The 14,625-nt window shown below is 40.2% G+C and overlaps 1 protein-coding gene across 3 annotated transcripts in view; it reads right to left on the reverse strand.

The window, feature by feature from the left end:
- Positions 1-4,932: 4,932 nt before the first annotated feature.
- Positions 4,933-14,625, reverse strand: part of LOC138975678 (carbohydrate sulfotransferase 1-like) — a 33,504-nt gene continuing 23,811 nt past the window's right edge. For all 3 annotated transcript variants that reach the window (XM_070348412.1, XM_070348410.1, XM_070348413.1), the window contains exons 3-5: positions 14,313-14,600; positions 9,933-10,119; positions 4,933-8,684 (exon numbers count right to left, since the gene is read on the reverse strand). In XM_070348412.1, the coding sequence (XP_070204513.1) occupies positions 7,871-8,684; positions 9,933-10,119; positions 14,313-14,600 (1,289 nt within the window). In that variant the 3' untranslated portion in view covers positions 4,933-7,870. The remainder of the gene's footprint in view (positions 8,685-9,932; positions 10,120-14,312; positions 14,601-14,625) is intronic.

Below are 14,625 nucleotides of genomic sequence, written 5' to 3' on the forward strand. Positions count from 1 at the left end.
TACACACATATAGACTAACACACACACACACGCACACACACACACACACTGACACACACACACACACACAAACACACACAAACACACAGTAAAAGGCAAAACAATTCAAGCTGGTGTATGTCGATACCCATGCTCAGTGTGGGTAGGACCGACCACCTGACGGGCGATATCACTGTCCGAACTCGTAACTGTTATCAATACTGACTCCGTTGCTGCCATGCAACTCTCTCTCTCTCTCTCTCTCTCTCTCTCTCTCTCTCTCTCTCTCTCTCTCTCTCTCTCTGTGCACCCCCTCTCTCTCTCTCTCTCTCTCTCTCTCTCTCTCTCTCTCTCTCTCTCTCTCTCTCTCTCTCTCTCTCTCTCTCTCTCTCTGCATGTATGCATACCAGTCTGTCTTTCTGCGTGTGTGTGTGTGTTTGTGTGTGTGTGTGTGTTTGTGTGTGTGTGTGTGTGCGTGTTTGTGTGTGTGTGTGTATATGTGTGTGTGTGTGTGCGGTGTGTGTGTGTGTGTGTGTGTGTGTGTGTGTGCAAGTCTGCGTTTCACGGTAAATGCAGTATATGACCGTGTTTATCTGTTTAACTGCATCTCTTTGTATAAGTACGTTTGTCGCTGTGTGGGTCAGTGTATGTGCTTGCGTCTCCGTACGTAGGTATGTACTAAAATATAAACTTAGTACTTATGTGCACGTGAAACCACGTGATGTCAAGTGGTTGATTCAATTTTAACGTTTACTACATGAAAACACAACGACGAAGGCACATATTAAGATCATGGATGGAGAAAAGCCAAACAAAAATAAACTAACTTACCTCAAAGGAAATCCAGAAAACTGCAACAGCTAAACACAAATCCCAGCTTCCAAATCCAGATCTCCTTAAAGTTGCAGACCCCTGAAACAGCTGAAGGCCAACCACTTCAATCACAACTTTCTCCCACACTAAACTCCACTCTCTTTCTCGCTTTCCGTCTCGGTTGTTGTAGCGCCTCTGCCGTAGAAGCCCTTAGCGGATGTCGGCGTCGTAGTATTGAAGTGACGAGAGAGGTTTGGAGCCAGGCTAGCCACTGTATGAAGGAGAAATGGAACCGTGCGCCGATGCCAGAGCGATCGCAGAATCAATGGAACAAACTCTGCTACACACAGACATCTCTCTCTCTCTCTCTCTCTCTCTCTCTCTCTCTCTGCCTGCTTCGCGGGTGTCTGCTGCGTGCTGTTTTAGGTGATGTGGGTGGTTTCCCTTGGTTCGTGCAAAGGTCTGACACTTATTCGTCGCTTGTAGGCTAAGCTTGGTTTAAACAGTGTTTATTCATTTACATAATACAAAGTCATGGAGTGTATGTAATAGGGACTAATAAAAGAGCACAACAAGATACACTTTCAAAGTTTGTAAGTTTTAGGTTAAAGTGGGTTTTGTTTGCCGAAGGCCAAAAAAAAATAGTCTGTTTACGGTAACCCGACCGACCCTATTTTTTTCGCGCGACCCTAGACTTTGTTTTGGCATTTGGGAAAAAAAAAAAATCTTTTGGTTTTTATTTGCAAAATAACGTAAAAATATGGTTTTTTGGAGAAAAAAAACCAAAAAAAATCCCGACCTACCGACCCTATTCTTTTGGCCTATGTTACCGTAAACAGACCTTTTGGGGGGGGGGGGGGGGGCCTAAGGTTTGATGCCGCGATCTTCTTTCGGAAATTATGAGTATAATTATTACTTTTTCTTTAGTAAACATTCAGAATGAATAGACTGTGCAAAAACATAGTTTTTTGTTTTGTATTCTAATTGGGTTTTAGTTTTTTTTTGCCTGCATGTAATTCATGAGTAGTGTTCTTGAAGTAACAGTTAGGTACGTAATAAAGCCGTTTATTTGTTATCTTGCTTTTTGGACGGATTTACAAAATGTAACGATGGTTCTGTCATCGCCACTTGAAAAATAACGCTCTCTTCAGTAATGCTGATTTTGCCCTCACTGGTTCGAGTTTACTGTAATGGCGCATCGTCTGCTGTCAACTATTCAACGTGTATACGTTCTTCACAATGTAAATCACGGAACCGATTATCATCGACAGGTGATTATAACATAATTTGCAAGATTCTTTTCTGCCTATAAACTGGTTATTTTCTTGTTTGGCTTTTATAGCAAAAAGAGAGTTAACGCAGTCCATCAGTCCAAAAACGAATTCATCCATATAAGCTTTATCCAATTTTGAGTGGACGGAACAAACAAACATAATAATAAAAAGATTGCATCAGGCAGACGATTCGTGTACTTCTGATTCTTCTTGTGTTTCTTTTTCTTCTTAAGGTGGAGATTAAGCCAATTAATACCTATGAAAGTCACATTTTTCAATTGCTTCGTGCGTCTTTGTTTCTTGACCAGTACTCTTGATTTTGGTACCGTTGTGTTCCTAAGACTCTGCACTTTCCTTTTACATAAGGCTCACTGTGTATAACTGGATCAAGCACGTGATAACTGCTAATGAATAATGTAATTGGGTTTTTTCCGATTAAGGTACATATAGCGACTAATTGGAACGTGGCAGTGAGGATAGTATCACCGCAACAGTTGGTCTTCAGATCATCCTTATGTACCCGTCTACATATGTTCGGTTTTCATTATCTGCTAGAGGAAGTAGATATCGACACAATATTAATTATGGCGGCCATTTGCATTTCATATTTTTCTAAATATGTGCATTCTCTTGCTACGATCCCACAAGACTGTTGCTTGAAACAAAATTTAAATAAAATTCAGCTCTACACGGGAAACATTCAGAATGTTGATTGTTAGTATGTGTCCAAGTAAAGAGATGGCCTTATCACTAGCCCCTTAGCAGATCCAAGACAGTTAGCAGAACATTGGTTTACGTGTAGGCCTGGGCCGCATTTTTTATGGTTTCTGGCATCTTAGAATTTGGCTGCAGAAGATTCAGCAGTTTTCTGAATGGCAAATTTATTTCTGTCAAATTCCTTCATGTCAGAACTTAGCGCATCCCGCTGGCCTGTTATTTGGGATCCTTGACTTAAAAAAACCCATTGATTTATGTCATCCAAATAGATATCCTCGTAAAGTTGAAGGTCAAGTTTATACTTCGCCTGATCATAAAATGAAAGTTTGCTTAATAAAAATGTCGGAACAAAATAAAAACAGGTACATTTGTGGACGGGCCATTCTTTACATACCAGCATTGAATCACGCCTTTAGTACTGTTGAAAGCCGATAAAAAGTAGATATGCCACACGAGTTGGGAAAAGGGAGGGAACTTCGTATATAACTTTATTTTCATAGGTGCATAACTCTCTCTCTCTCTCTCTCTCTCTCTCTCTCTCTCTCTCTCTCTCTCTCTCTCTCTCTCTCTCTCTCTCTCTCTCTCTCTCACTGTCATCGTAACCAGGTAAGGAAAAAGCTGGGTTTTTTGCAAACACTTTTTTTTATGTTTCCGTATCCACATTTCCCACGAATACTGAACCACAAGCGCTGTGCACACACACACACACACACACACACACACACACACAGACACAGTCACACACAGACACAGACACAAACGCATACACGAACACACAGATACACAGACACACCCACACACACAAATACACACACACACACACACACACACACACACACATACATACACACACACACACACATGCACACATGCACAAACACACACACATGCATACAAACATACAGTCACACGCGCACACACAAACAAGCAAACACACAAACACACACACACACGCACACACAGACACAGTCACACACACACACACACACACACACACACCACACCACACACACACACACACACACACACACACACACACATACACACCATATCAGGTTCCCCACTCAATCACTTAATCAAATATCATTTCTTTCTTTTTTTTGCTTTCACACCTCACGATTCACCCAAGCGCTGATCTTCAATAGTAAAACACCTAACAGCAAAATATTACCCACGAAATAGCAAGGAATTAGGGCAAAAGGACAGCTAGATTATCCCATACATTCAATTAAAATAGCAATCGTAACTTTCATTTTTCAGAAATAACTGTGTTTCGATAATTCGAACCATACTATTTCTTCGCTCCGCTGACTCAATTTTTGAGTGACTGAAAAAGGTTCACAAATTTAAAAATAGAAGCAAATTGACTTTGAAAGTACTCTTCGTGATTGTTGCTGCTCAATTAATATAGTTTGTGCTTGACACAGTAGCTTTTCTTGAAAGATAAAAGATAATTAGTGTATGCATTCACCGGAACAATTTATTTTTGAAAATTGGAAAACTATTTAAGTTAGAACGCCATGCAGTGCTCCTAGTATTTCCCTTGTAACTTTTTCCTACGCAGTGAAACCAAAATACAAGAATGGTCAGTTGTCGGAACGTTAAATATTTGATAAACAAAACGCTCACAAGTACATCAAGTCAATGGTCAGTTGTCGGAACGTTAAATATTTGATAAACAAAACGCTCACAAGTACATCAAGTCAATGGTCAGTTGTCGGAACGTTCAATATTTGATAAACAAAACGCTCACAAGTACATCAAGTCAATGGTCAGTTGTCGGAACGTTCAATATTTGATAAACAAAACGCTCACAAGTACATCAAGTCAATGGTTAGTTGTCGGAACGTTCAATATTTGATAAACAAAACGCTCACAAGTACATCAAGTCAATGGTCAGTTGTCGGAACGTTAAATATTTGATAAACAAAACGCTCACAAGTACATCAAGTCGATGGTCAGTTGTTGGAACGTTAAATATTTGATAAACAAAACGCTCACAAGTACATCAAGTCAATGGTCAGTTGTCGGAACGTTCAATATTTGATAAACAAAACGCTCACAAGTACATCAAGTCAATGGTCAGTTGTCGGAACGTTCAATATTTGATAAACAAAACGCTCACAAGTACATCAAGTCAATAGTCAGTTGTCGGAACGTTCAATATTTGATAAACAAAACGCTCACAAGTACATCAAGTCAATGGTCAGTTGTCGGAACGTTCAATATTTGATAAACAAAACGCTCACAAGTACATCAAGTCAATAGTCAGTCGTCGGAACGTTCAATATTTGATAAACAAAACGCTCACAAGTACATCAAGTCAATGGTCAGTTGTCGGAACGTTCAATATTTGATAAACAAAACGCTCACAAGTACATCAAGTCAATGGTCAGTTGTCGGAACGTTCAATATTTGATAAACAAAACGCTCACAAGTACATCAAGTCAATGGTCAGTTGTCGGAACGTTCAATATTTGATAAACAAAACGCTCACAAGTACATCAAGTCAATGGTCAGTTGTTGGAACGTTAGATATTTGATAAACAAAACGCTCACAAGTACATCAAGTCAATGGTCAGTTGTTGGAACGTTAAATATTTGATAAACAAAACGCTCACAAGTACATCAAGTCAATGGTCAGTTGTTGGAACGTTAACTATTTGATAAACAAAACGCTCACAAGTACATAAAGTCAATGGTCAGTCGTCGGAACGTTAACTATTTGATAAACAAAACGCTCACAAGTACATCAAGTCAATGGTCAGTTGTCGGAACGTTAACTATTTGATAAACAAAACGCTCACAAGTACATCAAGTCAATGGTCAGTTGTTGGAACGTTAAATATTTGATAAACAAAACGCTCACAAGTACATCAAATCAATGGTCAGTTGTTGGAACGTTAAATATTTGATAAACAAAACGCTCACAAGTACATCAAGTCAATGGTCAGTTGTTGGAACGTTAAATATTTGATAAACAAAACGCTCACAAGTACATCAAGTCAATGGTCAGTTGTTGGAACGTTAAATATTTGATAAACAAAACGCTCACAAGTACATCAAATCAATGGTCAGTTGTCGGAACGTTAAATATTTGATAAACAAAACGCTCACAAGTACATCAAGTCAATGGTCAGTTGTTGGAACGTTAAATATTTGATAAACAAAACGCTCACAAGTACATCAAGTCAATGGTCAGTTGTCGGAACGTTCAATATTTGATAAACAAAACGCTCACAAGTACATCAAGTCAATGGTCAGTTGTCGGAACGTTCAATATTTGATAAACAAAACGCTCACAAGTACATCAAGTCAATGGTCAGTTGTCGGAACGTTCAATATTTGATAAACAAAACGCTCACAAGTACATCAAGTCAATGGTCAGTTGTCGGAACGTTCAATATTTGATAAACAAAACGCTCACAAGTACATCAAGTCAATGGTCAGTTGTTGGAACGTTAGATATTTGATAAACAAAACGCTCACAAGTACATCAAGTCAATGGTCAGTTGTTGGAACGTTAAATATTTGATAAACAAAACGCTCACAAGTACATCAAGTCAATGGTCAGTTGTTGGAACGTTAACTATTTGATAAACAAAACGCTCACAAGTACATAAAGTCAATGGTCAGTCGTCGGAACGTTAACTATTTGATAAACAAAACGCTCACAAGTACATCAAGTCAATGGTCAGTTGTCGGAACGTTAACTATTTGATAAACAAAACGCTCACAAGTACATCAAGTCAATGGTCAGTTGTTGGAACGTTAAATATTTGATAAACAAAACGCTCACAAGTACATCAAATCAATGGTCAGTTGTTGGAACGTTAAATATTTGATAAACAAAACGCTCACAAGTACATCAAGTCAATGGTCAGTTGTTGGAACGTTAAATATTTGATAAACAAAACGCTCACAAGTACATCAAGTCAATGGTCAGTTGTTGGAACGTTAAATATTTGATAAACAAAACGCTCACAAGTACATCAAATCAATGGTCAGTTGTCGGAACGTTAAATATTTGATAAACAAAACGCTCACAAGTACATCAAGTCAATGGTCAGTTGTTGGAACGTTAAATATTTGATAAACAAAACGCTCACAAGTACATCAAGTCAATGGTCAGTTGTCGGAACATTAACTATTTGATAAACAAAACGCTCACAAGTACATCAAGTCAATGGTCAGTTGTCGAAACGTTAACTATTTGATAAACAAAACGCTCACAAGTACATCAAGTCAATGGTCAGTTGTCGGAACGTTAACTATTTGATAAACAAAACGCTCACAAGTACATCAAGTCAATGGTCAGTTGTCGGAACGTTAAATATTTGATAAACAAAACGCTCACACGTACATCAAGTCAATGGTCTTTATATTGGACAGACAGAGATCGGATGAAAATTAGTATCAAATAAGCTTCATTACATCCCCGGTATAGGGGTGTGTATAGGTTTCGCTCGATGTGTTTGTGTGTTTGTGTGTTTGTGTGTTTGTGTTCGCATATAGATCTCAAGAATGAACGGACCGATCGTCACCAAACTTGGTGAACAGGTTCTATACATTCCTGAGACGGTCCTTACAAACATTGGGACCAGTCAAACACACGGTTAGGGAGTTATTGGTGGATTAAGATTCTACAAGGACTTATAGAGTGACATATTAATGGTCAAAGGGAAATAACCTTCTCAGTTGGTGGCAGTGAGAATGGTTATTTCCCTTTGACCAACGGGGGTGTTTTTCCTACCTCGAAGGAATTTCTTGTTAATATTATAATTATTGGTTATTGTCTTGTCCACTATAAAGACCGTTGAATTGATGTACCTGTGATTGTTTTGTTTAGTCCCAAAAAACTTTCCATTGAGTAACCAATCTTGTTTTTTTTATGCTGAATTTTGGAACGTTAGCAGTTAAATCTGATTTTGGGTTAACACAGTACAAATAAACTGAGCAAAAAAAGTATTGCACCCATGTTCGTACCACAACTGAATCATTCATAAACAATATATCTTTTCTTTGAAGTTAATTTTCGGTTTCTCATCAAACACAAATAAACAGATCCGAATAATCATCCAGCTCTGTCACTGTATTTTCACCGGCCCCACAGCCGACACTCTCAGGTCTCTTAGTTGAGCCTCGCTGTTGAACATGACCCGGTAACCTAGCGACCGCATGACGTCAGCACAGACCTTGGAGATGGTTTCCACCTGCTCCAGCGTGAGAGTCTGACGCCAGGCCTGAGACACCTCTGTGGAGTTGAGCGGGACGGGCGGGCACGTGAGACACGGCCTCTTCCTCTTGGCGGACTCTGTCATCTCTTTGACGGAGCGGAGAACGTCCTCGGATGGTTTGAGCCCCATGAAGCTGTACAGCTGGTGCGTGTGTTCCGTGGGCACGGCCGCGATGTCCTCGTACCGCACCATCATGTAGCGGGCTCTCAGCGGGTCTCCGGACTTGGGAGCGTAGCCTAGATCATCCTTCAACTTCCCGCACAGCAGGGCCGCCTCCTCGTTCAGCTTCTTGAAATCCGCGAAGCCGAGGAGGTGGCGGGAGAGGAGCACTCCTCTAGGGTCCCGGATCAAGTGAACGACCTTAACCTTGGGGTCTTTGCGCATGGCCTCCAAGGCGCGCGCCATGTGAAACCGGATGGACTTCACCGCCGTGACCTTGAACTTTTCCCTGCAAAAGTTGGTCATGTTGACGGCGCAGCGGTTCCACTGCTGGGGGGTCATGGCCTGTTTGAAGCACGTGTGGAAGTGGTCCGTGCTGTACTTGCTGTACGTCATGAAGTGGTCGAGGAGCGTGCCCTGGTAGACGTTGGTGATGTCACAGGACAACGCTGCCGACACGTTGCCGCCGGCCATGGCGCTGTTCTTGAACATCTCGTTCATCGTCCTGGAAATAAACGGGTAATTCAGTGCCGTTCGTGAAGGCCTTCCTTACTTGACCCCGACGTTGACTTTCGAAGACATTGAGCACAAAGTTGACCTGCGAAGACTTCTCAAAGTTTTATAACCGAACATTCAGTACCATAGCTTCGTGCTGCGAGCATCGGGAAGTAGACTTCGCGAAGTCGTCTTCGCCACATTATTATCAGGCTTTAAGGTTAGGTTTTCTTCACTGTTAAGTGATACGTGAATGAAATAGAATGCACTGTCTTCCTTTGTTTGTTTGACCAATAATGCCGACTACAGATTTAAGCTGACACTTTAAGCTGTTCACATGTCGTCAGCCTTTAAAAGCAGAGGGCGAAGTGGTGCAGTAGTAAGACGTCGGCCTCCTAATCGGGAGGTCGTGAGTTTGAATCCCGGTCGCTGCCGCCTGGTGGGTTAAGAGTGGAGATTTGTCCGATCTCCCAGGTCAACTTTTGCGCAGACCTGCTAGTGACTTAACCCCCTTCGTGTGTACACGCAAGCACAAGACCAAGTGCGCACGGAAAAGATCCTGTAATCCATGTCGGAGTTCTGTGGGTTATGGAAACACGAAAATACCCAGCATGCCCACCAAACGAAAGCGGAGTGAAGCTGACTATGCTCTCAGAGTATAGTGTGGGGAACCCACATGGGCAAAACGAGCACACACGTCACCAGAATTTCTGGAACGCTGAAGAAGAAGAAGTGGGTGATAAATATGCTGAACTGACTAATTGTCGGACAGACTGGCCGACTGACTGACCAACTGATTCGCTTTCTCGTTGATGTAGGCATCTACTTATCCATTTTCTCACAATTGCATTCACACACTTACTACTCGAATTACTAGCTGAAGGACAATCTGATCAAATAGATACATTTCCAATACAAAAGAAAAACTTGACTTTGCCATACGGATCCCAGTAAATGCATCAAAGAATATAATTATTGGACGTTGAGAAAAATAAAGAAAAATTTGAGAGAAGTAAAAAAAAAAAAACCCGAGAATAACAACAAACAACACCAACCCCACCACCACCACCACCACCATCACCACCACCAGCACCAACAACAACAACAACAACAACAACAACAACTACAACAACAACAACAACAACATTATCACCACCACCATGTGAACCCCAAAGTGTTAACCATGAGTGCTACTTTTGCAAAATAGAATGTGTCAGAGCGCATTACCAATCGCCACCAGAAAAAAAAACCCACTCACTTGTTCCTGTAGGCTAATTCGGGGCGTCCGCCAGTGACGTAGTAGCGTTCGAGACTGTGGAGTGGTTCGTACCAGTAGAAGACGTCGGGACTAAACTGCAGTATGCGTCCCGTCATGGAGCTTCCTGTCCGCATGTAGGCCACAACGACCAGTCGTGCCTGGTGGTTGTCTTTTTGCTGTATGTGTACTGCCAACATAAATTACAGCATGAGTGGTAAAGTACAATCTTTGTAGAGATAGACTCTATACATATCTCTATGCTGCGAGCATACTGTCACAACAAAATGCAAAGTTAGTGAGTACAATATTTGTATTTAGTAACTGACATTGTGTTTTCAGCGAAGTTAGTGGTGAAGTAAAATCTTTGCAGTTAGACTGTCATATCTCTATGCTGCGTGTGTACTGTCGGAAAAAAATGCAAAGTAAATGGTAAATTAGAATCTGTGTATTGCCACAACTGAACGCAGTGTTAGCGCTGTATAGTGCATTGTTTTAGCGTCATGGAACTTCCGGTACGCATGTATGCAACGACGACCAGTCGTGCTTGGTGGTTGTCTTTCTGCTGTATGTGTACTGCCAGAATACACATCAGCATTAGTGGTAAAGTGTAAGCTTTGTAGTTAGACTTAATTCCCCGCTGAAGCTCGCATTTTTCATGATCCGCTGACTTCGACCAATCATTTTAATATTCCCTGAGACTCGGCGTGTAACCTCTACGTCACGTCTCTGTACTGTCAGACCAAATTGCAAATTTAATGGTAAATTATTATCTTTGTACTGTCACAACTGACAGAATGGAGTGTTAGCGCTGTTTAGTACATTGTTTTAGTGTCATGGAGCTTCCGGTACGCATCAGTAGGCCACAACGACCCGTCGAGCCTGCTGGTTGTCTTTCTGCTGGATGTGTACTGCCAGAATAAATGCAACGTTAATGGTAAATTAGAATCATTATACTGTCACAACAAAATGCAGTGTTAGCGCTGTATAATACATTGTTAAAGTGTCTATGTCTCAAGTGTCTGCTGCATGCGTACTGTCAGAATAAAATGCAGAGTTAGTGGTAAAGTACAATCTTTGTGGTTAGACTGTAATGTTTCTATGCTGGGTTAGTACTGTCAGTACAATATTTGTATTTAGTAACAGATGTTGTGTTTTCAGCGTAACAAGCTAGTCAAGTCAAGTCAATATTTATTTTTTTAAAAACCTAGGGTTACATGTATAAAATAAATAAAAATTGCAATAAACACGACAAAAAAGATATATGTAATAATGAGACACAACACTTCTAATTAACTTTAAATAAATCAATCTTAATTCATAACAAAATAATTTTAATCATACATTTTTTTTTTTTACAGGAATGTATATGTTTCTGTGTTTGTTTTTGTTTTAATAAAAAAACAAACGTGATCAAATAATGAGAACTCTTTCAAAATACTCTTAATAAAATATATTAAATGCAATAACTTTCGTTTCTTTGTTAATTCAAATAAATGTTTTCATTCCCCCCTCTGCTTCTTTACCTCTGTAAACTTGTAGGGGTAGTTATTTTTCGATAATGACCCAGCAACCAAACAAATAACGACCCAGCAACAGCCTGAATCCTCGATAGTGCAATGGGTTGAGAAGCTGTTCTGTTTCGGTACTACTTTTTGCGACTGAAAAGTTCCGAACGCTCTAATGTACGAAGTATACATCTCTGGAGCAAACAATACAAACATACCGCATTCAAATTAACAACTACAGGCCTGAACACATGAATCTCCATATAAAATCCATGAGTTCGGTTGTTTTCTGAATCTAGATCAGACGTTCATCACAAGCAATTTCCCAAGGCAAGTAACTCATACTTTGTCTAGCGACAAGAGTAGTTCCCCTTCTTTTCACTCAGTTTCTTCGACAACAGACTGCAATCCGACGGTCAGTTTTCAACAATATTTCATTTAATAAACAGATCACACGCAACCAAATGCACACATCTCATCAATTTAAACAACATAAAGCGGTTTCATACACTATTTTCCCCAGAAAACTTAACTTCATACAGTTTTTAACGTTGGAACACGGGTGCAAAAGTTCGTCTGCTAGTCCCATTTGACGAAAGAACATTTTCCTAACCGATACCAAAACATATACAGAACACACAATATCTGCCTTTGCCGCCACAGCAGAATAACAGCATATCTGTGTACTTGATTTTAGTCCAAAATAGGAAAACTGACAAGAAGTGTTAACAGAATGGAATGATTTGCACGGAACTATACAACCGCGCATTAATCGATCGCCTGCGCAGGTTGACTGGTTGAGTGAATAGGATTCGATCAAACTTTCGCAAAAAACCTCCTCTTTTCTTTGAATAACTGAAGAAAGGAGGAATAAAGAGGTTACACACCTCGTCTCAGTGATTATCAAAAATAATGGTCTCAGTTCGCGGTCATGAAAAAGCTCGCTAAAGCTCGCATTTTTCATGATCCGCTAACTTCGACCATTATTTTTGATAATCACTGAGACTCGGCATGTAACCTCTACAAATTTGACTGCATTTGAATTTCTACGAAAATACAATGGTAACAACCTTTTCCTCACATTTTCAAAAAAATGACACTGAAAAATATAATGAAATTCATATCCGAGTTCTCCAGACTGGCATTTAACACATATTCTTAAGTTATGTGGTATATTTAACATTCGACCATTCTGTATTGGCAATTTATGATTTAATGTTCTAAAACGTAAAAAAGAGAGTGCTAGGTTATTGGGTAAAATGTTCAAATAATTTTCAAATATAAAATGTATCTTTAAACAATCTATAATTCAAACAAGTTTCTTTTTCATTTAATTCTGAAAACCACGATTGTATGTATTGATCTTTTAGGCATTGCAACGTTTTCAATTTAAACCATTTTTCGGAACATCGTAAATTAAACTGGTCATGCCAAAAACCACTAAGATCAAGAGCATTTAAAGTTGTTTCAACATGTTTTAAATAGGGTGCTTCATATATGTTATTTACATAGAGGCGATGCAAAAAACGGTACAATACATTTGAAAACGTATTACTATTATTACAATCCACCAATTTAAACCAAAAACTAAATATTCTATTTTTAACGAGGACATCTAGTGGAAATTTGCCTAACTCGCCTAATACCATACACGTTGGGGTCGACTTTCTCAATTTCAAACTAATCTTATAAAAACGTAGCTGCAATTTTGTTGCTAAACTTACCAAATTTGGTCCCCATACTTCACAGCCATATAACATAATCGGTGCAACTATTCTATCAAACAATTCAATTTGAATATCTATGGACAACCACAATTTTCTACACTTCTTTAACAAGCTAAACATTGCTCGAGAGGCCTTATCATATGACAACTTTTGTGTTTTATTAAACTTATTATTATAATTGAAAAGTAGACCCAAATATTGAAAACCAAACACGACCTCAACTAACAATAGGGTCCGATGATTAAACGAGAAAAGTATAATATCGACGAGTCGAACGTTTGCGTTTGGGTGTGAATGCGCGCGCGAGATTGTGTGTTGGTGGTATTATTCAAAACAATTTGAGTACTGTTGTTATATTTGTTTCATGCCGACATGCTGTCTCCCGAACGAGTTATGAAAAAAAGAATGCTATTTGTCGTCATGTTATGGCAGAGAGACCCTGGTCTCATAAGATATAAATACTCATTCACATACGCTCACACGATAGAGAGAGAGAGAGAGAGAGAGAGAGAGAGAGAGAGAGAGAGAGAGAGAGAGAGAGAGAGAGAGAGAGAGAGAGAGAGAGAGAGGGAGAGTGAGAGAGACAGAGACAGAGAGAGAAGAGAGACAGAGAGAGAGAGAGAGACAGAGAGAGAGAGAGACAGAGAGGGAGAGAGAGAGAGTCACACACACACACACACACACACACACACACACACACACACACACACACACATACACACAGAAACAGAGGACGCGAGACAGTGTGTGTGTGTGTGTGTGTGTGTGTGTGTGTGTGTGTGTGTGTGTGTGTGTGAGACAGTCGAACACAAACACACAAACAGACAGTTGGACAGAGAGAGAGAGAGAGAGAGAGAGAGAGAGAGAGAGAGAGAGAGAGAGAGAGAAAGAGAGAGAGACAGAGATAGAGATAGGGACAGAGAGAGGGGAGGGGGCAAACAGACAGAAACAGTGAGACACAGACCGAAGCAGAGAGAGTCCGCCCATGACATTCAGACAAAAACCATGCACAGCTATATTAGACTTACACTGCTGACCGTTATTTTTACTCTGCCCCACGACCACCGCAGTTTCCTGTTGGTTCTTATCAATTTCGTTCTTAAGCGCATTCTTATTCATCCTCTCCTTCTCCAAAACGATGTCCTTACCAGCAGCTTCTTGGTCCTTTTCTTCTCCTTTCGCGTCATCCCTGTCATCATCATTATCATCATCGTTGTAGTCATCAGCGTCTCTGTCATAAACATCTTCGTTGTCGTCGTTGTTTAAGTCGTCAGTGAACAGCCTTAGTACGGTACTGATATCGTTGTAGATTTCTTCGTCGTTGTCGTCGAATTGAGTTGGAAGCCGATTTCTGAGCTGTTGCTTTCCCATGAAGAACAGAGCTGGGTTCAGATCTCCCAGGGTGCCTTTCCTAAATGCGTCTGAGTAGGAACGCGCTGCAAAATAATGTTAATTGTCAGT

This window comes from Littorina saxatilis, linkage group LG9 (genome assembly GCF_037325665.1).
Source record: "Littorina saxatilis isolate snail1 linkage group LG9, US_GU_Lsax_2.0, whole genome shotgun sequence".
NCBI classification, from domain to species: domain Eukaryota; kingdom Metazoa; phylum Mollusca; class Gastropoda; order Littorinimorpha; family Littorinidae; genus Littorina; species Littorina saxatilis.